The 25,158-nt window shown below is 45.9% G+C and overlaps 1 protein-coding gene across 1 annotated transcript in view; it reads left to right on the top strand.

Moving 5' to 3' along the window:
* SH2D4B (SH2 domain containing 4B) overlaps positions 1 to 23,739 on the top strand; it is an 81,546-nt gene extending 57,807 nt beyond the window's left edge. The window contains 2 exon segments of the mRNA XM_036827720.1: positions 16,794 to 17,014; positions 21,147 to 23,739. Of these exon segments, the coding sequence (XP_036683615.1) occupies positions 16,794 to 17,014; positions 21,147 to 21,239 (314 nt within the window). The 3' untranslated portion in view covers positions 21,240 to 23,739.
* The last annotated feature ends 1,419 nt before the right edge of the window (positions 23,740 to 25,158 follow it).

Here is a 25,158-nt window from a genome sequence, read left to right as displayed (position 1 = left end):
ACGCATCCAAGACAAATGTACCCTCTTTCTCTGTTGCCACTGATGTTGAGTTCTTCACCTCAATAACATCCCCATTGTGTCAGTCAGATTGTGCTTAGTTATGCTACAGTGAGAAATGATCCCAAAGTCTCAGTGACGTCTGCCAGCCAAGACTCATTTCTTACCCATGTAACATGCCCAGTGGGAGTTGGTCGTGAACTTTAATCTGGGCCTCAGACAGAAGGAGTTGCCTCTACTGGAAACGCCAGTGACCTCATGACAGAGGGAAAAAGAGGGGCATGGCCAGCGACACACGGGCTCCCGGAGCTTCTGCCTGCAACTGACGTATGCCAGTTTTGCTCACATTTCTCTGGCCAGAGCCAGCCTGGCATCTGTGGTATGGACAGTTTGGAATGATAATAGAACCTGTTAGGACCACCATCCACTTTCAGACCCCTTCCTTCTCCTGGGCCTCCACAAATCTAACAGAAGGATGGGGTGGCTCTTTATGGCTCAGAAAGTCGACAGTCGATGTTCATGTGTGGCCTAGCGGTGTGTCCCGGGATTCCCTGCCTCTGACCTCTGTCCCTGTTATGTGTCCCCGTAGCCCCTGTGAGAGGTTCCATTTGCATCACTGCTTTCCTTTTCATTCGTATATTATCATAATCATGGAAGCACAAAACTAGCATCTTGGGCACCTGCGTAGTGCACCTTAAAAGTTCTGTCACGGTTGGGGTTTGTCAGAACCACAGGCTGCTCTGCTGTACTTGTGGCAGCCAACGGAGAAGGCACGGCAGAGGTGCTTACATTTATCTTTAGCTTTATTTTCTATCCTGATGAAAAAGACATGTAATTTTTATATTGTCACAGAAGAAGCAGAGCCATGATTTAAGTCTCGAAATTTACGTAACTGATTTCGTGTTCTTCTGACAGTTCCACCATAAAGCGTGCAGGAACGTTGCTAATCCGCGGACCAGAGCTATGTGTCAAAGTTTTCACTGATCTGTGACAAGATGAAAGGAAAAGGCTCACATGTGGAGGGTGGCCAACTCTCTTTGCTTGGAAAGGACTGTGTTGTACTCGAAGATGATATCCTCTCCTCAGTTTTAGTGTTAAAATGTCCTATGTCTTATGAGTTGATGGTGATAGTAAGCAGTAGTTTTTTTTTCTATATTGCCTTTGCTCAGAAAAGCAAAAAGGGAGCAGCCCCATGTTGGTTTCCACACTTTTTACTTATACCTAAAATCCCAAAGTCTGGAACTCCTGGTATCGTCCAACTTCTCTTCCAACGTAGCAATTCCCTACAGCATCCTTGGTGGGTCTCCCCCATGTTAATCTGTACAAGAGAAGAAACCTCCTGCCCTACAGGCTAATTGTCAGGGAGTCTGCTGCAAGTTGGCTGGGGCTCTGCTCCCAGCTGGTCTTGGCTGGGCACCTTCGCTGGGGCGGCTCTGCTCCGTGTAGCTCTCAGGCTTCTCCCGGGACTGGCAGGCTAGCCCAGGCGTGCTCTTCTCAGGAACCAGAGAGCACGTGGCAGCGCGCTAGGCTCCAGAAGTCTAGCCTCCGAACCAGCACCCTGTCACTTTCACCTCGTGCTGTTGGCCGCAATATGTCACAGAGTTGAGGCGCTGGGAAAAATATTCTGCTCCTTTCGTGTGAGGAACTGCAAAGCCATGTGTCAAAGGGTATGAAGACAGGGAGGGGAGGAGAATTTGAGCCAATAATGCAATCGATCGCAATCCCAATATAAATCTTTTCTTTCCTGGGGAAAGCATTCCTAGTTAATTTAGATGGATTTTAGATGCAGGTTAAAAAGGACTACTGTGACTTCTATTTTCTTCCCTTCTATCAAACATATTTGGATGTGTCAAGGTGTAATCCAAAGAGCGATATAGACAAGGAGTCTGAAGATCTGGGGCCCCCTCTAGAACCTAGCAGCTCTGTGACCTTGGGTATGTCCTTTAAATTCCCCATCTGTGATGATAACATTGACTCCACAGGATACGTATGAAGATCAAGCCAACAAATGTGCTCTGTCCACCATAACGAGCCGTTGGCATGAGTGCTGATGCACTGAGGTGGGCCACTAGAGACCCCACCTCCCTGGGGAAACAGTTTGGGGAAGTGGGCTCAGAGCACAGAGCGGGAGGGAAGGAGGAACTGGCTTCCCGCTGGGACCACGGGGTTCTTTTTTTTTTTTTAATTATTTATTTATTTATTTATTTATGGCTGTGTTGGGTCTTCGTTTCTGTGCGAGGGCTTTCTCTAGTTGTGGCAAGCGGGGGCCACTCTTCATCGCGGTGCGCGGGCCTCTCACCATCGCGGCCTCTCTTGTTGCGGAGCACAGGCTCCAGACGCGCAGGCTCAGTAATTGTGGCTCACGGGCCTAGTTGCTCCGCGGCATGTGGGATCTTCCCAGACCAGGGCTCGAACCCGTGTCCCCTGCATTGGCAGGCAGACTCTCAACCACTGCGCCACCAGGGAAGCCCCAGCCACAGGGTTCTTGATAAAGTCCCCACTGTTAAAAAGAGAGAGAAAATGCTAAAGTCATTCCTCGTTTCTCCTTGGTTCATTATTATGTTCCAGCGGTTCTAAGAGAGACTTCTGGTATACAAAAATACTCCTGAGAAAAGCTAGTGCATATAAGCTTGGCTTTGGAGGGAAAAAAATATCTATTTTTGGACTTCAACATGTATCTAAAACTATTAAGAATACCCTCTGTCTGAACACTGGCTCAGTCAGAACCCATTTCTTTTCCTGAGAAAAGACAACACTCTAGAAAACAGTCACACTTGGTCCGTGGTTCATTGTCCTGGCAGCAACCCACTGGCTGGCTGCGACTGGCCCTTAAGGCTTGGCGGGGACTGCGGCGGCGCAGTGGATGGTGGAGCTGCGGCTCCGGAGTGGATCTCCTGATGGCCTGTGCTGCATTCAGGTGGGGTGTTCACATCACGCCTTTTCTGACAAGCACCATGTAGATGGTGCAGCCTGCGGGGGTCCAGCAGCTAGGGGTGGCTTTCCGTGCAAAGCAGAGCTCCTAAGTGGAATGGGCACTGCTTCCTACCTTCCCATGCTGCGACTTCAGGGCACACGTGGAGGAGAGGAGTGTTGAAGGTCCCAGGGCTGCAGGGTTCTAGGACGGGTCCCTCCCTTTGGCCTCCTTGTCCACCTTGCTCGTGACCACAGCGCATCCGAATGTCTTTGAAGGGGGCGGGGGGGGGGAGGATGTAGAAGTCATAGCAGTCATTTTTAGTGATTATTTGGGGAAATGTTTGTCTTGCAAAAGGGGGGAACAGAACCACTACTCCCCAATCTCTGGAGTCCTGTCTGGAGAAAGGGAGATTATTAAAGGGGCTTGGGGGCTGGGAGTTCTAAAGAGACACATTTCACTTCAATAGAAGAAAGATGGTTGCAGCTACTATTGGGCAGCAGGATGGCTATTGGACTCCTCAGATGGGTGGCCCGAGGGCCCTTGAGAGCTCTCTCTCCCTAGCATCTGGAATGCAGTGTGATTCTGCTGGCATTGCCCCAGGACCTCCAAAGTTTTGTCAGGCGGTCAGGAGAATGGGGAAGGCTGGCCAGGGTGTGAGACTGGCCACAGAGCAGGCGCCCGGGCGGGAGTCTGCGGGCTGTGGAGTGAGGTGTTCTTCTCCCAGTGACTGTTGTGCTTCTTCGCCTTATTTGTGTCTCTGTTAGTGATGTTGTTTGTGGTCCAGGAGCTGAGGCACAGCATTGGGCACCCCGTCTGGCTGACCCTTCCAGGAGTCCTGCAGGGCAGCAGCCCCTAGGAGGTGGGAAGGATTGAGCCTGGGGAGGCCGGGGTTGAGTGGGAATGGGGTCTCGCTCGTTGCCCCCCGCCCCGGTCCCCCACAACTGCATGCCCTGGGACAGCACATGTGAAGTCTTGCATGTTTGCCTGGCTGTGTAGACGTGCGGAGCGGTTTGACGTGCACCATCTCACAGGTACTCTCAACTTCTCCTTGAGCTGGTCATGGTTAGCCCTTTACAGATGATGACGCTGATGACCAGAAAGCTTGAGAAATCACCCTTATTCACCCAGCAGGAAGCACGGGAGCTGGGACAAGATGCAGGGCTTCTGGACCCCAGTTTTTCTTCCTGCATTCTGGTGGCCCCTTGAATATGCCGCTAGCCAGGCAGGGAGATTGGGGCGAAAAAGTGCCTCCTCTGGATTCACAATCCCTTACTGTATATTCACTTGAACTTCTGTTACGCACGGCCTGAGTTCTTTCTTTTAAATCTCACCCCTCCTCAATCCGTGGGCCTTCCAGAGCAGAGCTGCCACTGGTCTCCTGGCCCAGCTTGAGGGAAAATCTGGGAATGCCCTGTTTGGTCTTTGGGGTCACTCTCAGGAGCTAGAGTGTCTGGGGCTGAGATGGAGGGAGTGAGCCAGCTAGGCTCTTGTCCTCGGCTTTCAAGATCAGTGGAAGGATAGGAAACTACGTGAGGCTTTGGAACCTGTTGAGAGGTGGCAGCCAGAGTGGGGGACCCGGGTGGTGTGGACCCAGGCACCAAATCCATGTGAAGCAAGGACTAGCTGAAGAAACCAGGGGTAGAGAAAGTAGTGGTGGGTGTTATAAGGATTACATGTATAATATTTATAAAGTGTTTAGAACTTGCAGTAAATGCTTCCACTTGTCATATGGAATAAATAAACATGGTAGCCTTTGGAGATGCATATTGGGATTTGAAGCATGTAAATGTGGCTTCATACCCTTAGGGTATGCCACTGCTATCACTTGGAAGTAAAGAGAAAGATGACATCAAATGACTGTTCACAAAAGGAAGATGGTACATATTTAGCCTTCCCCACAAAAAAGTAAAAGTCTGAATTTTTTTCATTATAAATATGATACCCATCTTGAAATTTTTTTAAAAGCTGTGAGGGGTAACACATGGGTCATTTGGAAGGACGGTTAGCATGTCACAATCCATCTCGTCAAGTCAGATTGCTAATTTTCCTTTCCTGAGCAGAATTTGGAATGGAAAATTTCCACCAAATCTGATCCCAAATGCAAACATTTCTAAAGAATAAAAAAAGTAGGTCAGTTGACCTACTTTTCTCTTAAGTTCTTGTTTAAGCTGTTCCAACTAAGAAATAAAGGAATCTTTTTCCTTCTTTTTTAAAAGAATTGTGCACTGGCTATAGGGTATCAAAAAAAGATTACAAAGAAGAGTGAAATTATTTTTTGCTTTAGGAAAGCATTGACTGTAATGGTGTCCCCAAGATTGTAACTCTTTCCTTTCTGCTCTCTATAATTCCATGTTTCTGATTTCAGACCCTTTGTGTCTTGTCTACCTAACACTTTTAGTTTGGATGTTTTGCTGAGATTGTTTTCTGATGCACAGGTGTGGGTAACTAAACTGTGTGGGAAGGGACAGGGGTTGGGGGACCTAGATGGCTTGGATTTGATAGAACTGATTTTTTATTTTCTATCGGGATTAAGCAGAAGCACAGAGTGACAATCAACTTGATTTCTGTTGATGTAATTGATTTAATATACTTCTGACAGTCTCATCATATTTCTGGTGGTTACAAGAGGTTCCTCCTACCTTGCTAACTCCGGGAAGTTTCTATCATAGGTTAGACCCAGGAAACTGCCTTTAGGTTCTTTTTGCTCTGGGACCTGTAGTCTACTTTCCCACCAACCCCCAGCCCCAAGCTCATCCCAGCCCTGGCACCCAGGGCTCCAGCTCATGCCAGAGCCCTTGGCCTCACATTTTTGTGATGACAGGCATGGGGTTGAGGTGGAAGACTTGGGGTGGGTGGCACAGCTGCTGTCTTCAAACCACTAATGTCCTCAAGGTCAGTGGCCTCAAGAAATGGAGCACCTGGTGAAAATCACAAGGTGCTGACTTTGGTTCAGTCTGATCATCTCTTTTCAGTTAGCTGTTCTGAGATGGAATAAACTACCTCCAGGAGCTGGGAGCACCCACTGCTGGGATGTGTAAACAGAGGCCAGATGGCTCTTCAGTCAAGACAGTGAAAGCGTGGATTGTCCAGTCTGATGGGGATTAGATCAGATTACACGACTTTTCTCCCCCCACCTTCCCACTGTGAGCTCTTCTTTCTCTGTTTATCTGAGAAACAACTATGGCGGCTTTGACATTTGCTAGAGAATAAAGTACGGTCACTACAGTAGTTGAGAAGCTTTCTGGAAATGACTTATGTAACACTTATGCTTAATTATTAAAAGTTTATTAGGCCCAAATTACCTTCTGTTTAGTAATTAAGTTCTTTATACATTCACATGTCAGCGTCATTTGCTTACAGCTTTCGTTTAAAATAGTGATGCTGCTTTTGGGTGTTGTGATTCACACTCCCCCACATCAGCCCCCAGGAGTGCACGAGGCAGGGGGGTGTCCCCTGCTTTAGGATTCAACCTCCTGGAAACACTTCCTGCAGGGGATCAACATGGCTTGCAATTAACGTGTGTTTTCTCCTGTAATCATCACAAATACACTGTCAGCCCCCTGCAGACAGTAAGGCATTACCAACATTTCTGTAGCCACATTTCAAGTTTATTTAAGTGTACAAAGAAAATGCACTTTTATTTTTCTATAATTTTTCTGATCTCGTGAAGTTATCACCAACCCCTTCTTCCCTGCTTCCAGGCCCTGTCCCCTGCATGGGGCTGTGTCTATCTGGAGGTGCCCAGAGGCACCACTTGGACTGATGGCATCCCTGGGCAGGGGGGTACCTGACCTGGTACCACTCCTCCGTCAGGTGTGCACTGGTCTGTATCCCTGAGGTGTGGTTGGTTGGCCTCATGTGTGGGCTCACACTGGCTTTTATGTTTTACCTGGTAATTTAGTGACCATTTCCTTTGTGCTAGCTTTGTGTCCAGTAAATATCGAACATCCAGTATCTCATTTACCCTGGGCACAACTTTCTGGAAGAGGTAATAATACTAGCAGTTAGGTTCATGGTGCTTACAGTATGTGGGGCCCTCTTCTAAGCACATCACATACTTTAACTTCTTTGATGCTCATAATAACACTGTGTGCTTGCTACTAGCATTAGCCCCATTTCACAGATAAGGAAACTGAGGCATAGAGAACTGAGGCCACTTACCTGCGGTTCACTGTTAGTAAGTGGGGGTGGTGGGATTCAAACCCTGGTGGTCTGGCTCCACAGTCCACGCTCCTACCTGTGACGCACTGTGGCCTTGCTGCCACCTCAAGGTAAGGAACTAGAGGCTCCAAAGGTTAAGAAACTGCCCTGGGGCACGCAGTGCCCAGGAGAGTCAGTTCCTTTCCAGTCCAGGATGTCTCCTTGAGGATGAAGAGACGGCTGTTCCTTTAGGAGACATCCAGCCATCTCTGGGCCGTGGGGTCAGCTGTTTCAGCTGCCATGCCTTATTCTTGGCTGGGGCAAGTGTCTGCTCCTCCTGCAGCTGGGGCCACCTCCCATAGAATTCCTGAAGGATGCTATCCCAGTTTCCACAATAAATGCAATAAATGGAGTCCTCATGGAGTAAATGCAGTAAATGGAGTAAAACAGGGAGTTGTCAGAGTTTGGGGTTGTTGAATTCCCTGGGCAGGGGCACCAGGGAGCAGGCTCCCTGTGTAAGGCAGTTAAATCATTTGTTGATTATTAATATTAAGCTTCTGTTGTCTGTGAGACACTGTACTAAGTACAGGGCATGTGGTGGTGAACAAAACTAACTTCCCTCCCCTCATGGCACTTACATTCACTTGCAATTAACAGAAAAAAAATTGTACTGATATACTCAAGAGAGAATTTATTGGCTTATGTGACTGGAAAAAGCCAAACATCAGGCCAACTTCAGGCTTTGCTTGATCCAGGGAGCTTAAGTTTTTAGCAACTGGCCTCTCTCCATCTCTCAACTCTGTTGCTCTCCATGTTGTTTTTATTCTCAAGCAATGCATCAGCCTGTGGTTGCATGTGTGCCTTCATTCTCCTAGGTTCAAATCCGGCAGAGGATAGGGCATACTTTTCTCTCAAATAATTTCTGGTATTAGTCCCAATATTCTGCCTTGTTGGCTCTGGTTTGGTCACATGCCCACTCCTGAACCAATCACCATGGGCAGAGGGATGAGCTCTCTGATTGGCTAGGCTTGAGTCACACGACCATCCCCAGAGCAGGGAAGAGTCCATCCCATTGCAACTGTATAGACCGAGTGGGATGGTGTGGCCTCCCAAAGGAAGCTCACCATTCTCTTGCCAGAAGAAAGGCAAATGGTCCTGAGTGGGCAAGACCAATTGATGTCCACCATATCGAGGAAAATAACTGGCCTAGTGGAACTCACAGTAAGCGAGACTGGCATGAATCAAATAATGAATTTATGCTTCCAGTTGAGGTTAGTGCTACACAGGACCCTTGTGTAGCCAGTTTCAGAAGTCGTTTTGCTGGGTGGTTGCAACCATGTCATGAACAGTGGCACCAGTGATTTGAACCTGGCATGTCAGCTTGGAGCAGGCAGTCATGGGCGTGGAATGGGGCCTCTTGTGCATAATATATCTGGAACCAAGATGCTTGTCCAGAGAAACACTTGTCTCAGCAGTTAACTGTGGCTAAATTTCATCTGGAGTTATAAAAAATGGAGGCATTTGAACGCATTCATCACAATCTCTGTGGCTTTAGGATGCTCTGAGAAACTGTCCAGAATGAAGCGATTAATAATTCCAGCCCCCTTAATGATACCGTCTGGAAAGTATGGCAATAAGAAAGGAAAGTCACAAAATTGAATGAGAAAGGTAATGGAGGAGTTGTTGGCCGGTGAGGTGTAGCTTTGGTGAAAGCTTTAAGAAATACGCATGTCAGATAAATTGAGACCCATAAAAAGTAAAACGTCCTGTCTGGCCTGCCTGCCTTTCTTTTCAGGGAGAAGCTCTAACAGAAATAAAAGGAGCTCATTTGGTTACTGAGGTTCAATTCCAAGCTAATGATTTCAGGGACGGAGGGACGGAGGTACGGAGGTGGCGGAGGGGTTGGGAACTGAATCCCGAGTCTGCTTTAGGATTTGCTAACATGTGGATTTATGGGTCCATTAGAGCAGAGGGTCTTTTGCAAGTATGCTTAAAGTGCCTTTCCTTTCCTGGGGCTGCCGCCGGTTAGCACCGATGGAGCAAATATTGAATATTTTGATAGCGAACGTGGAGTAGTTGGCGTGTGAGAGCATCTGCGTGGAATCCGGGGAGACGATTAGGCGAGGCGGCAGGAAGAATGCTCGGGAACTGTGCTCGAGGTGCAGTAACAGACAGGGGTCAGGAGCAGCTGGCGTCACTTCACAGGTGTGCTGGCTGCAGACTCCCGCCTGTGATGTTAATGCGGGGGTGATGGGAGCCTGGGCTTCTCTGCTGTGCCAGCGTACACGTTCCCTTCTGCCTGCCCCACCTTTTCACCCTCGCCTGATGCAACCGTGGGGAAGGGGGCTGCTGCCCTGAAGGGCCTCTGTCCCCTGACCTTGGCCCTGTCTTTTTGGGCAGTGTCCCCACGGAGGGCGCCGCAGTTAGTCGGCTTGCCTCTGACCTCCCGAGGAGCCTTGGGCACATCAGGGACCTGTGGGCCCGCTCAGGTCCAGTGCCCTGTTCCCCTTAGTCCCCATCAAGGGCCTCCATCTGTATGCTGGGATTCTGCCTCAGTTTCCAGGTTACACCTCTGTTTGCTTCTGCCGCTGACCCTGGTGAAAAGCAGGGCAGAATGAAAACTTAAGGAGTGGAAACATCACCAACCCTTGGAAGCCCCGTGTGCTTCTCACCGGGCCAGCCCTCTTCCTTCCACCAGATGCGATCCCTATCCGCAGTATTTTGTCCTTCATTTCCTTGCTTCATGTCTTGTTTATATATTGATCTCCAAACACTAGAGTGTTTAGCTTTGTGAGTTTTTCAATTTAATATAAATGGAACTATAGTGTATTTATTTTTCAGTTATTAGCTTGTTTCACACTTCATTGAAAAAAAATTTTTTTTTTCTCATTGCATTTTCCCACTTCTGTTGTTTGGAGAATAACAGAACAACAATGCCTATCTTTTAGTGGTTAATTCAGGTGATTTAACATGCATACTTAATATATTATAAAGTTAATATATATCTTTACCCTCTTCCTAAACAAACAGATTTTTTAAACTCCAAGCACCCTTCTCTCAACTGATAAGATGTTGTCCAGTATTATAGTTCTATCTTATTCAAACCCTCAAATTACCCATTATTATTATTATTTTGTAAGCCAATATATATTTTTATTTTTATTTTTTTTCACAAGGACACGATTTTAATAGTTATATTAAGATGCAATGTCTGCTACATTATAAAAATTGCTTTAAAAATATATTGACTTAATTGTACTCATTTCCATTTCTTTACGTATTGACATTTTTCAAATACTGCATATTGAAATAAGTTCAAAACATGATCATTACAACATGTGGTAAATAACTTCATATCTACCTAACATTGTTCTCATTCAAATTTTAAACTAATGCTTAGTGCATTAAACTTTATTGATGAAAATACTACATTCACATATTTCATAAAACCAGAGCTAGAAGGGCCTTAGAAAATAATCACACTTGCATGAAATGCTGACAAATAATTTACATATAGTTTCTATACAGCATTCTGTTCACACCATGTATAATCTTGACTTTACCAATTATAATTATAGATACACTAATGTTGAACTTACAATTTTAATGTAAGTCAATATATATTTTTTAATTGACCTACAGTAGCCATGCTCATCATTCCTTCTAGCATCTCAGATTCTCTGTCTAGGAATATATTTCTTCTAATTGAAGTATATCCTCTAGAATTTTCTTAGTAGTCAAATCTCAAATTTTTTTTTTCTGAAGATGTCTTTATTTTTCCCTTCATCTTGAAAGAGTTTCATTAAACACCATTATTTTTTTCTCTGCACTCTGAAAATTATCTCATTGTCCTCTGGCTTCTATTGTTGCAACGGAGAAGTCAACCATCAGTTTAATTTTTTATTCTTTGCAGGTAATCTGCCTTTTCTCTCTGGTTGACAAAATGAGACGTTGGGTAGCTTTGTGCCATTTCACTGTTATGTGTCTTTGACTAATTCTCAGCATTCACTCTTGAAATATTCCCTCCTCTTCATTCTCCTCTCTCTTTTTTGGGATTCAGCTTATACATGTGTTAGACCTTTCATTCCATTCTCCATGTCCCTTAACCTCCTGAGACATAGATTAAACTTATGTCACATTTATATAAATGTCCCATGGTTGTGTCATTCTTGGTCTTCACTGTGACGCTTCACTCACTTACCCCTTCTTCTCTCCTTTCACCTCATCATCAGTCCTTTCTGCTCACCTAGCATCTATCCAGCCTTCAAGGTGCACTTCCCATCCCCCTTCATTGCCTCTATAAATCCTGCCCTGACTTCTACAGGCCTCATTAATTTCCTCCTCCTTGTGTCTTTCACAGCACTTGCTGTCCTCTGCATGAGATAACTTGGTGTAGAGCAAAGAGCACTGGACTTGGAGTCTGAGGATTTGAGTTCAAATTCTGGCTCCACCACTTAATAGCTCTGTGACCTTGGGTAAGTCACTTCTCTTGCTGACCTTCAGTGTCCTCAGCTAGGAACTGACGATGGTAGGGCTGTTAGGAAGGCTGAATGAGATGAGGGCCACTGAGTCCCCAGATACTGCCCAGTGCTGGCTTTGATAGAAGGCTTCTCACGTGACCCTTGGTGTATCCTTTTGCCTTTCTGCCTCAAAATGGAAGCCGTTTCTGGTAGACTAGTGGCTTGGGAGCTGGATACCAATGTTACAACTGTGGAAATGGAGCTGTGAAGCAACACTTAGGTGAAAAAGCCCTTAGTGAGTTGAAATCCCTGGCTTGTTTGACTCCAACCCATACCTTTCAATCCATTTTCCACCCTTGAACATTCTCACATTCTTCTGTTTAGGAAAGATCAGTAGCTCCCCATTGCCCTCAGAATTAAGTCCATAATCCTTTTTAATGGCATGGAGAGCACTTTGGGGCCTGACCCCTGCCAGCCTCTACACATCTTGCCGCTGCCCAGTTCCTACTTTTTAAAATAATTAATTAATTAATTAATTTTTGGCTGCGCTGTGCAGCTTGCGGGATCTTAGTTCCCCAACCAGGGATTGAACCAGCGCCCTCAGCAGTGAAAGTGCAGAGACCTAACCACTGGACTGCCAGGGAATTCCCCCCAGCTCCTACTTTAGCCCTCCCTCCAGCCACAAAGGATCGTGTGCTCATTCCTTTTGCAAACTGCCCTCCTTTCCTTGCCTCTGTTTTAACCTTTCTGTTTTCAGTCTAACTGGCGCTTCCATCCCTGGGCTCCAGGGCTGGGTGGGTCGCCTCCCTGAGCCCACGCCCTACAGCCTTTATCGCCACTGGTTACAGCGAGCACCACCCCTCCCCCCCCCCCCTTAAAAAAATTCTGCTAATCTTGATTTCAGTCCAGAATCAGAGATTCTGGAAGGCAGGAATTCTTTCTCATTTAATACTGACTCCCAGGTGCCCAGCATGAGACCTGGTTCCTAGAGAGTTCTTTTTTAATTTTATTTATTTATTGGCTGTGTTGGGTCTTCGTTTCTGTGCGAAGGCTTTCTCTAGTTGCGGCAAGTGGGGGCCACTCTTCATCGTGGTGCGCGGGCCTCTATCGCGGCCTCTTTTGTTGCGGAGCACAGGCTCCAGACGCGCAGGCTCAGCAATTGTGGCTCATGGGCCTAGTCGCTCCGCGGTATGTGGGATCTTCCCAGACCAGGGCTCGAACCCATGTCCCCTGCATTGGCAGGCAGATTCTCAGCCACTACGCCACCAGGGAAGCCCGAGAGTTCTTGATAAATATTTATTGAAGGGAGGAAGGCAAAAGGAAAAGAGGAAGGAAGGAAGGAGAGAAAGTGTTTCTGGAAAAACTACAGGAAAAACTACATTTCCTATTGTCTGGGGGTGAGAATTGGCTCAGAAAGAACGTGTAGCTGCATACTCCAGTAATCATTCCAGAGCAACTTACCCTGGAACATCGTCCGGTAAGGCCATATCCCTCAGCAGAAGATCCTAGTCATTAGCAGAGTTAGAAAGTTTCCGTGATCCCAATGGTGAGCTCACTCTCCAGCCAGAAGTGGTGAGGTGAGGCCCTCCCCTCTTTCCTTGGCCGGGAGGTTGTAGAGTATTTCAGAGAGGAGGTGGGATGGGATGGGATATGATTAATGCTAATTCCTAGTACACTTGGCTTCGAGGTGATCCAGGAGAGAGAGACCGCTGGAGAGCAGAGTGAATGGGGCAGGAAAACCTAACAGCCTCTCCTCACAATCATCCTGCACGGCCCTCAGCCACCAGTTAATTCTCTTAGAAGTCAGGTTTTCTGTGAAATTCTTTGCCATCCTGAACTATGAGGCTGTGTCGACTTTGGTCTTGGGCCAAATTACAATTTTGATTCCCAGGTAGGTATCGAAGAGGGGGCAGAGTTCACAGATGCTTACTATTTGAGATACCTGGAGAGTCTCCCAGGAATATCCCAGGCTGGGGCCCAGGGACCCAAGTGGTCCCCTTCAGAGGAAATCACCTTCAGCAGCCTCTGTTTGAGAGGATTGTGTGTGCTGGGTGTGGGTAGCACAGCTTGGCAGTACTATGACCATTGCTGCTACCAGCTCAAGGTAACATCCAACACTAGCATGTGTGTAGTGTACTCAGTGTATCCCGTGCAAATGAGTTACATTGTATCGGGTAGTCATTATGTTCTCAGGCACATTCACATGTGTGATAAGCACATTCATGCCTTAACGTAATGAATTCTCAAACAACCGTATGATGTAGGTGTTATAATCAGTACCACTTAATAGATGAGGACACTGAACTGGGTTTCAGAGGGGCTTAAGTGACCTGCCCAAGGCCACCTATTGATCAAGTCCTTGAGCTGTGATTTTAGCCCATGTGCATGATCACTGCTCCAAACAAGCCCCCAACATTCCAGGCACTTGGAATACAAAGATAAGATTTCTTTGTCTGTTCAGGTCTTCCAGAAGCAGAAGTCCAAGAGCTTTACTGGAGGAAATGTCTGTGAAGGATAAAGGGGAGACAGAGCAGGACAGATGGGGAGAGTCTTCTGAACATGGTACACAGGTCTGACACCTGTGAAGGAGCAGAGGGAAGGAAGGACAGATTATTGGGAGGAAGAGCCTGATATGGGAGTGCAGCCCAGAGAACATCTTGGTCAGGCTGATGGGAAGCTCCTGAGCAAAGACTGCTTGCTAGAGGAGTCCCACGTCGGGTAGGCATGGCAGCTCTGGTACCCCCTGGGCTCCGTCATCGTACCCCTTGCCTGAGTCAGGCACAGAGTACCCCCTGTGCACAGTGGATCCGGAAGGGCCAGCAGCTGGAGGCTGTCAGCTCACCAGCATTGCTGCTCCTCGAAGCAGGGTCTCTCTGTAAGGGAGGCTGAGTAGAACACTCCCACGGCCATCACAGGCTCTGTCCTTGAGCTATTCCCAGCCACTTTACTAATATACCGTAGAGTCTGGACAGAAGATTATGAAAGTCCAAAGGTGGGACGTTCTAGCAGCCTCCTGGGATAAAAATGATTTCCTGATGGGGTTAAGCAAGTTGTACACTGAATAAAGGGAAGCCAAGGGGCTAGTTTGGGGGAGAACGGATTGAAATACAGAAAAGTGAGCTTAGCCATGTTGGCCCAGAGAGGCACCTTTTTCTAGTTGAACCACCCAGAGGGACATCTTTTTCTAACCCACACAAAGGTAGAGTGTAGGTGATCAGCAGCCTGTGATTCCTGGGAGAAAAGAGGAATCCTTCAATGAGGATTCAGGGTCAGCTGGGACAGATTGGGCATTCAGAGCTTGGTGTCCATTGTTCCTGAGCCAGACTCTGCCAGACGGAGGTCAGTGGGAAGCCCTTCAAGGGTTTTAGATGGCAGAGATGCATGGCATTGTCATTTTGGGGTTACTGGTCACTTTTGCATATTAAAAAGTCAAGTCATATTTAAGTTTGTTCCGTCTCCCACCCATTGTAACACTCCCCTCCTCTCCAACTCCCAAGTCTAGGCTGGGCTTCAGCTTGAGATACTTGGAGTTGGGACAGAGGTGACATCTTCTGGTCCTTCTTCCTCCCAGCCCTTGGCTCAGTCTCTGTTTCCCCTTACTTACCTCCCTGCCCTGGACACCTTTAGGGTCTAGGTCCTCTGGTATTGGGCCCGGGAGGAGGGTGAGGGACAGTGCTGAGTCTTCTGACAAATCCTGGGCGTGCCCTTTCGGTTGGTCCTCTTTTGGCTGTCCCTGCTTCTCTGGCTGAACCCACCAAGGCCATCCAAGGAGCATTCTCCCTCCCGCATGGTATGTATGTGTGATTCTTCGGGCACCCTGCGGTGGGAGTGCTTCCCACCCTCTTCTCTCCTTCTCTCTCCCTGGTTTTCTGCTTATACAGCCTGGTCGGGGAGGGCGTGGCTGGCTTGATTGCCTCTTGATAAGTCCTGGGCAAGGAGGAAAGAGGTGGCCCCCATTTGTGTTGGCTGTCTTAAAAGGGGGACATGTGACAGTGTGGTTGCTTCTGTGTCCTCCGCTTTGGGCACAAGGAAGTCCTGCCACACCTCCTGTTAAGTAGGAAAGACATGGGAAGGGAGTGTCCCTACAGTGAAGCATGGCAATGGCACCAGGGGTGCAGTGGGGGGAGGTCACAGCGTGCAGTGCCTTCAGGGTCATGGTGATGAGCAGCCCATCTACCTTCTACCCTCTGCTATGTGACTGGCAATAAATAATCCTGCTGAATGAATGTAGATGGTAAACAAGTGGGTGTGTAAGAGGACATTGTGCTGCCATTTACCTTTCCCCCAAATAACAGATGAGAGCAGGAGCCCACATTTCTATAGCTCTTCTGTTTATGCAATTATTTTCAATTCTTGGTCTCACTTGAAAGTCGTAATGCACCCTTGAAGTAGGTAGGTTAAGATTGTCACTTAAACATCAAAGGACACTGGGGAAGTTGAGGGCTTGTCTGAAGGTCCCATACGCAGGTGAGTGCAGAGGTGGGCAGGTCATCTAGGTCTCCTGACTCCCCCTCCTCTTCCCACCGCTGCCCCCTCCAGAGCCTGACCTACCAGACACATGGCCTCTCGTTCACTCCCTAGAGGAGAGTGCCTCCTGAAGAGCCTTTTGGGGGACTGACACTGACGTACAGACACCTCCAAGGCCAGACCTGACTCTCATACTGTGGTGAAACTGCATTGTGTAGGACTGCAGAACCTGAGAACGTTTTGTTCTTTGAGCTGAAGTGGAGCTTAATTATGTGCGCCTATTAAGAAACTGTTTGCCTGGTGTCCACAGGTAGACAGAGGAAGTCTTTTTACTTCTTAAGAGGAAATACTGTTTTCAGGTGCTCACTCATGGGTACCAGAGAGATAACCGAGGCAGTAATCGTAAGTCATTCTGGTCTGGTCATTAAAGCAGTACTCTTGAGGCTCTCCACAGGGCAATTCTTGTTGACTTGTATTTGTAATCGATAGATGCTATAATTCCAGCTCATTACTAATTCTTTGCTTACCCAATTTTACCCAATTAATCCAAATTAGTGTGGCTTAATTTGGGGGAAAGCGTGCTAAATTGGGGTCCGAGTAGCAACTCTGCCCCCAGGCTCACTGCTAGTTGCTCTGGGCCAAGGTGTCTCCTCAGTAGAATAAGTCAAGTGCTGGACAGCTCCTGAGGCCCCTCCCTTCTCTAGACCTTTGACCAAGGCTGAGGGGCAGGAATGATCTGGGGAGGGTGGCTGGCTGGGGAAGGGGCTGCAGAATCTGCTGACTTTTTTTTTTCTTTCTTTTTTTTTTAAAACCAGGAATTATCAGCCGAGAAGATGCCGAAGATCTCCTTGAGAATATGACTGAGGGCGCATTTCTGGTCCGGGTCAGTGAGAAAATCTGGGGTTACACCCTCTCCTACCGCCTGCAGAAAGGGTTCAAGCATTTTCTTGTGGATGCCTCTGCGGATTTTTACAGCTTCTTGGGAGTGGACCCCAATCGCCATGCAACGCTCACGGATCTCATTGATTTCCACAAGGTACCCCTCTTAGGGGTGCTGATGCGGGTGGGCAGGGAGAGGCAGGCTGTGGGCATTCTAAGAGATGGGGATGGAGAGTGAGCAAGCAGCCCCAGAAGGTCCTTAGGGTCACAGGGATCTAGACCGTGCTGGTAGAAGAGACAAGAGGTTGTCTAGACCAGGCTCTGGGGCCACTGCTCTTCTCTGGCTGACCCTCTACTCATGCGGGCACCTCCAACCCTCGTCTCCAAGCCGCTTCTCACCTTGAGTACCTGAAAGCTCCCTACTGTCAACACTTAGGGGCTGGTTGACCTGCCTTCTGTCCAAGCCCATGTCTCACCCCCAGCTCTTTCCAGGGTGTCCCTCTTGAGGACATTCTAGGCAGGCCTCCGACAGCTTCGTCGAGTTAGCTGAAGCTGGGCAGGCAACCCTGTGGTTAGAGAAGCTTTTCAGTTACAAGGCCTCTTGTTCCAACTATAGCTTTGCCACTTAGTGTGTGTGTGACCTCAGGCAGCTTCCTTAGTCTCACCGAGCTTTAGTTTGCTAACCGGGCAAATGGATGTAAATAATACTTAACTCAGATCCTGTGAGTGTTAAACGGGGGGATGTACCCAACAGCGCCCTGTGACTGTGAAGTGGTATGCATGTTCTTGTTTCCCACAACTCTTTTTGTTATTTGTTCCCTTGTCGTGGGCCTCACATTGTGAAAGATGTTTTCTTCCAAACGATGTCTATAGAAAGAAACCACTTTTGTGTTAACGTGGCTGTTGGCATTAGTAGTAACTGGGAGAAAGCCAGAGGTGAAGCTCGGTGACCTGGAAGGGTGGGGCTCAGGATCCCGGGAGACAGAGCTGTGGCAGCTCAGGGGTCCCCCATCTCCCTGAGCTTTGCAGGCGTAGAAATGTTCACAGAATTACTTGACTGCCTCACTGGGCTTTTGCTATAATAGAGACTCTTGGATTTGTATTACTTTTTCTTCATGGATGTCCCCAGGGCTCTAGGGCAGCTCTTAACTTGAACTTATAAGTAAAGCACATAGAAAACCACCCATTTACAAATACCTAGATGCTGGGAGGAGAGGACTGCTCAGAAAACTAGGCTAACCAGGATCAAGGCAGATTTCTACTTGCATCAGGAAGAGCCTTCTAACAACTATAGGAAAGAGGAAGGAGGGGTGTGTGGATATTGGTACCTTCTCTGTGTCGATCGCTGTGCCTGTAGCTCTCATCCATGTTCTCATTTAATCTTCACCATGGCTCTGGGAGGGAGGCATATTAGTCCCATTTCATAGATCAGGAAACCAAGGTCAGGGAGTTTGAGTAACTTGTCTAAGTTTTCATGGCTGGTACCAGCTAGATCCACGAGATAAGCCCCAGGCTGTCTGCGTCCAAAGCTTATGCTTGTTCCTCTAAACCACGTTGTGTGCTCTCTCTGTCCAATACAAGCTGATTTGAGCTGTGGTGATCTCCTTGTCCCTGGAAAGGTGAATGTCCGTCTCTCAGAGATGCTATGGACAGGTTCCTGCATAGGAAGGCTAGACCAGATGTCTTTGGAGGTCTTTACGCTCTCCCAAATGTAGGGTCTGAGGCTGGCAACTGAGTTTCTAACACTAAAGAGAGATCTTGTCTATGCCCCTGTGGAGATCTGGTGGTCAGCTTTTATAAATTAACATTTTAATTACACAATTAATTTATGATTACATTCTAAGAAAAATCAAATACAATACAAAGCGAAAGTCTTGTTCATTTCAAACCCCCATTTTTATCCTCCATCTTGAATTACCAGTCTGCTGTATCCCTATCCAGGTATTTCCTGGGCATTAATGTAGAAATTTATGTACATGAATTTTTTTTTATGTATATAACAAAATTTATGTCCATAGTTTTGTTATTTTTCACACAAATTGGATAATCCTTTACCAAGAGCTTAGCAATTGGATTTTTTAAAACTTGCTTAATATATCATAGAATGTATTTTTTGAAAGCATGGTCCCTGAAATCGGGCTGCCAAGTTTTAAATCCCAACTTCATTACTGTGTGTGACTTTGGGCAACTATTCAAATTTGGGACCTTAGTTTCCTCCTCAGTAAGGTAGGTTTAAGAATAGTACTCACCTCTCAGGGTCACTGGGAGGTTTCAATAAGATATCACTGTGTAAAGCACTAAAACAATATACCTGACATTTGTAAGCTATCAGGACATGCTGGCTGTTATTGAAATACGTCTGTGGGATCTTTTCATGTCCATGCATGCACCGCATCCTTGGTATGGATGTATCTTACAATTCCGTTCTCCATCCTCCTCTTGCTTGTCACTTATGTAGCTTCCAGGTTTTCGTGATCACAAACGGTGCTGCAGAGACTTGCTTGCATGTGTCACTTTGGGCACATGTGCAAGTCTTTCTCTAGGATGGATCCCTCAAACTGGAATTGCTGGATAGAAGACTAAGCACATTTTATTTTGAAAAGATCTGCCAGATTGCCCTCCAGAAATGTAGCGCCAATTCATGCTTCTTCCAAAACTATATGAGGCTGTTTCCCCACACTGCTGCCAATACTGGGGATTATCAGTCATTTAAAATTTTTCCCATAAGATGGGCAGACAGTGTATCTCACTGTTGTTTAGCTTGCATTCCTCTGATTACCACTGATGCTGAGGATTTTTTCATATGTTTAATGGCCAATTGGATTTCTTCTGTGAATTGTCTGTTAATGTCTTTTGTCCATTTTTCTACTTAGATGTCTCTTTCTTATTGATGTGTCAATTCTTCTGGTGACTAAATTGCTCTTTAGTTACGTCCATTCTGCTCTCCAGGTTTTCTACTGAAAAAAATTTTTTAACTTAAATGGGCATCCCTTTCATTTCCAGGTTTTTTTTTTTTTTTTTAAACATCTTTATTGAAGTATAATTGCCTTACAATGGTGTGTTAGTTTCTGCTTTATAACAAAGTGAATCAGCTATACATATACATATATCCCCATATCTTCTCCCTCTTGCGTCTCCCTCCCACGCTCCCTATCCCACCCCTCTAGGTGGTCACAAAGCACCGAGCTGATCTCCCTGTGCTATGCGGCTGCTTCCCACTAGCTATCTATTTTACATTTGGTAGTGTATATATGTCCATGACACTCTCTCACCCTGTCACATCTCACCCCACCCCCTCCCCATATCCTCAAGTCCATTCTCTAGTAGGTCTGTGTCTTTATTCCCGTCTTGCCACTAGGTTCTTCATGGCTTTTTTTTTTTCCTTAGATTCCGTATATATGTGTTAGCATACTGTATTTGTTTTTCTCTTTCTGACTTACTTCACTCTGTATGACAGACTCTAACTCCATCCACCTCATTACAAATACCTCCATTTCATTTCTTTTTATGGCTGAGTACATTTCCAGGTTTTTTAACTGGTTCTTTTATTTTATAATAGTCCATTCTTGTTTCATGGATGATTTATCTTCTTATTCCAGTGAGGAGATTAATACGCATCTCTTAAAGACTCTTTCTGTTTGTTTTATAAACCTGATATTTTCTTGGGAGTCATTTCGATTGTTGAGTTTGGCATCTTTCTTTTATGGTTATGATCTTCCTTAAATGTTTATAAATTTGGGGCTTTGAGGGGATCTTTGAACTTTGAAATTCCTGTTTATCCATCCGTGGATATAGTCCCTGTTTCCCAAAATCCAGTCTGTTCATGAAGTGAGGGATGGAGTTGACGGTGAGTAGTTCATCTTTGGGCGTGGAGATGTCTGAACTAGTTGGATCTCTTTGGTTTCCCAAGGAACTGCGTGCCTCTCCTCACTTCCTGACCTGCCTGAGGCACAGACCTCTGCCACCTGGAGTTCCCCAGCCTGTCCCACTGACACTTGCTCTTGCCCCTGCCCCACATTCACTCCTCTGACAATCTCATCCTGTATTGCCTTTGGTTTTCAAGTATTCTCCAACATTTTTGCTCTGTTGGTGGTCCTCCTTATTTTCCCATGCTTTTATGGATTTATTTCTTTTTAAAAGCAATTTTTCCCCTGCCATTTCTATAAATTTGAATGCAGAGGAGGCAGGTACATATTCTTAGTCTTTCTATCTCGAACTGGTCTCTCTCTGGTGGACCTTTATTTCCTTTTTTTGATTATAAGTGAATTTTCCTTTTTTTTTCCTTTTAGGAGGAAATTATCACTGTTTCAGGGGGAGAGTTGCTGCAGGAACCCTGTGGACAGAGGGACAGCCCACCAGACTACCATCTGTTGTTTGAATGATTTTTTTCCCCCTTCTCAATTGGACTCCGTGGGGCATCCTATTTTTGAACTCAAGAACTTCCCAGCTCAAATCCTTATGGCCTTCTGGAAGATCCGCCACCATCCAGAGGGACAAGTAGATTAGTATATTTCAAGGAATATGAAATATATGGTGTATGTGCTGCTGGCTCCTGACCCAGTGCCCAGGACAGAAATTGCTAATAGCTGATGCAACTCTTTCCTGAAAAATTTAGATACAACCTCAGAAGATGAAGCCTTTTTGTCATGGCTGCCCTAAACTGAATTCCTAGAATACAAGGATCATGTCTTAATTATACAAATAATTCCAGTGCCGAACTCTGAATTTAACATATGGTAGACATTCAATAAATGTTTGTTGAATGACTGCACTTCTTCTGAAAGTTTTCCAACACTCATCAGCAACGATTTCTAGTAAGTTATTTTCTATTTGTCACTGTTTATAAAGTCATGGAGATGAGAGAAGAAATATTGTAAAGGATTTATATGGAAGGCATAGATACTGTGTTTTAAATGATATTCATTGTCACTCTCATTGATATTATCATTGGAATTACCTAAGGCTTCTGGGCCTCAACTTCCAGAAGAGATGACTGATACTGCCCTGCCTTCGTATTTCCCTCTTCTTCTGCCATCCCTCCTCTGTCTTGGAATCATATCTTGGCCCTGGTTTTGCAATATTGAGGCAGTGGTTTCACGTATTCCTACAGATATGCCTAAGCCCCAGGGGGAATTATAAACTCAAGAATGGCTTGTAGACATATGATAAGGCCTTTGCTTTCTAGGATGTGGTCCTGTTTATGCAGGTTACTCAAATGATTACCTCTGCCTTCCTACTTCTTTTGATTTTGATTCTACTGTCCATTTATGCTGAGTATGTTCTTCATATTAACAAGAAGACTCTCCCAGTAACTCAAGAACTTTCAGCGATGGTGTCTATTTGTGCATACCCGTATTTTACATTTACAGATTTTATATATATATATATATATATATATATATTTGTATATGGCATGTTATCATAGGATTATTTTAAGCTCTAGAATCAAGAAGACTTGGGTTCAAATCTCACCCTGAAACTGACTAGTATAATAATGCTGGCAGCATTGTATTTGGTGGGAGTAAAAGGATGAATGGACTCTGTGGCCATCAATGAACTGGTTACCTTACTTGATAGTTGTATCAAGCATCTCTTATGTTCTACTCCACCCCTTGCCTCACCTGTTCCTCAGATCACCTTGACCACTTGTTTCACTCCAGTTGCCACCGCTGAAACCAGTTCTGCATGGGCTCTGCTCTTCCCCACCGTGTTGATCGGCCAATGGTGCCTTGCCTCGTGTGGTGCTATGGGCCACTCTTCTGTTACTGCAGAGGCATTAAGACACCATGCAGCCAAGGAGAGGCTGGAGGTTAACTCCCCATGAGGGGAACCTTTGATCAATGGGAGACAGAGGATGGTGATCAATTCTTCTCCCTTCCTCTTCCCTTCTGGAGGGACTGTTCTGAGAGGCAGTTCTTCACATGCAAGACGTATCAAGACAGTCCTGCGAGACTGAGCAACTAGTCACGATGAAACCAAGCAGTGGCCAGATGAGTACCACCCCCTCCTGTGTGTTCTTCCTCCTTCTCTGCTTCACTCCCCTTTCTCTCTCTCCTGCTCCCCTGGGACTATGCTCCTGAGTGAAGCAGCAGCACATAAGCATCTGCTGCAGGCTCAGCCTTTTGGGGAAGCCAGGGTAAGGACCCATCATACAAACGTGCGCAATACTATCCCATTTGCATGCTGACTCCATGTCCTCCCTCCTATCTACCTGCCTCACAGGGCCCCTGAATGAATGCAATAGAGTGATGGAGGGAGCCTGCTTTCTGAACTGTAAAGTGCTTTAAAACCTGATGATGATTATTATTATTAAAATTACCTTCTTTCCATTAGACTCAGAGGAATCAAATTAGAGTTTTGGCTGCTACTTACCAACCATGTGACTTGTTCATGTTATTTAACCTCACTAAAGTTCAGTATAACTGAGGAGAGAATTTTCTACATGGCCATCGCTAGGCCTTTAGGCAGGTCAGTTAAATGATAAATACGAAAGCTCTGTCAAATGGAGGGTATCGCTGATGACAACCGCTTTAACAGCAGCAACAGTTTCATGCTTAGCGGGGACGTGTCAGGGGGATACGATGTGATGATTTTCAAGGTGTTAGAAGAAACTAACAAGAAGAAAGTTCTCACTCCAAAGCAGCTTTGAAAGTAGACCAAGATGGGTTGAGAACCTGATTCCCTAGGCTGTTGTTCCTGTCACCCCTAATTAACATGTGAGAGACAACAGCTGAGTTTTCCATGCCTAATACATTTATTTCCTTTTATTTGGGGCCTGCACTTTCTGCACGTCTCATAGATTTTAGGTTTTACCTGGCTTTAAAATAAATTCCTTGTAAGTTGTCCTGCAAATGAAATTACTGTCTGGAAAACTGCAATCTCATCTTGAGAGTTTTATTATGCTAATAAATGTCAGGATTCTCAAATAAAGGAATTGTCTTTTTTTTTTTTTTCCCTGAGCCCTACAAATATAATGAAAAACAGTCAGCCAGCTACAAGACTCAGCAGAGGGAAAATTTACAATCTATAACTAGAAAGAGAAGGTGTAAAAAACACTGTGCAACTTAATGGAAGATAAATTTCAAGGGACGAAAGGGTAACTTGGGGTATAGATTCGGGGAGGTCCCTGTGTGTTAGAGTTGGACCTGCACACTTGGGGAGTGGGGGGGATATCTAAGAAGCACGGGCTGAAAAGGGCTACTGAGAAGAGATCCTTAGAAGGGACACAGGGGCAGGAAGACCTGAGTGCCTGGGGAGTATGCCCCCTCCTGTACCCTTAAATCCTTCATTATCCTCAGCATAAATTTGGAGGCAGAAAGACTCTTGTTTTGTGATGCTGAGCAAGTGTCTCCAATTCTCTGGGCCACAGTTTCTCCACAATGCCTGTCTCAGAGTGTGGCTGGGAAAATAACATGAGATTGAGATTAAACTACAAATATTGTTTCAGTTCTGTGTGTGTGTGTGTGTGCGCGGGCACGTGTGTGTAATTCTCACAACTGTGATGAGGGAGACAATGCTATCATCCCCATCTTGCCTGTGGGGAAAGTGAGGCAGGGAGAAGTCCAGAACTTTCCCATGGCCACTTAATTCTCTGGGAAGTTGTATTACAGCACTGGGATTCATCAGGCTGGCTTTGGAGTCTGCAGAGAACTTACACCAGTGCTTTCCAAACCGGGGTGTGCAAACGAACACAGCTGATGTTCTTAAAATGTCCTTCAGCGGCTCTGGGGTGGGGCTTGAAGTTGTGCATTTCTAACAAGCTCCTGGGCGCTGTGATGCTGTTTGACTGTCAGCTACAATCCGAGGAGCAAGCCTTGCAAATTAGAGCTGCAGGCCAAATTCAGCCTCTCTGCCTGTGTTTCTACAGCCTGAGAGCCAAGAGTGGTTTTTACATTTTCAGATGGTTGGAAAAAATTAAAAAGAAGAAGAATAATTTATGACCTGTGAAAATTACATTAAATTCAAATTTCACGTTCACCAAAGTTTTATTGGACTACAGCTTTGCTATTTGTTTACGTAGTCTTTGGCTGCATATGGCCTGCAAAGCCTAAAATATTTACTACCTGGCCCTTTACAGAAAAAGTTTGCCGACCCTGGCTTTAAATTATGGTGCATAGGTGAGGAATTCTTTTGCTTTCTTTCTCTGCTTTATCTAAATTCTACTCTTAGGAAAGATTTTGACACCATCATTTATATGTCAGAGAAACCTAAGTGAATGTGTTACATGTTCCCATTTTAAATTTGAAACTCATCTCATCTCTAGTAATTAAAAAGGAGGCTGGTTTCTTTGTCAAAGAATTT

The sequence above is a fragment of the Balaenoptera musculus genome, chromosome 16 (genome assembly GCF_009873245.2).
Source record: "Balaenoptera musculus isolate JJ_BM4_2016_0621 chromosome 16, mBalMus1.pri.v3, whole genome shotgun sequence".
NCBI lineage: Eukaryota > Metazoa > Chordata > Mammalia > Artiodactyla > Balaenopteridae > Balaenoptera > Balaenoptera musculus.
The sequence above is the reverse complement of the archived record's forward strand: the minus strand, read 5'-3'. Positions and strand labels throughout refer to the sequence as shown.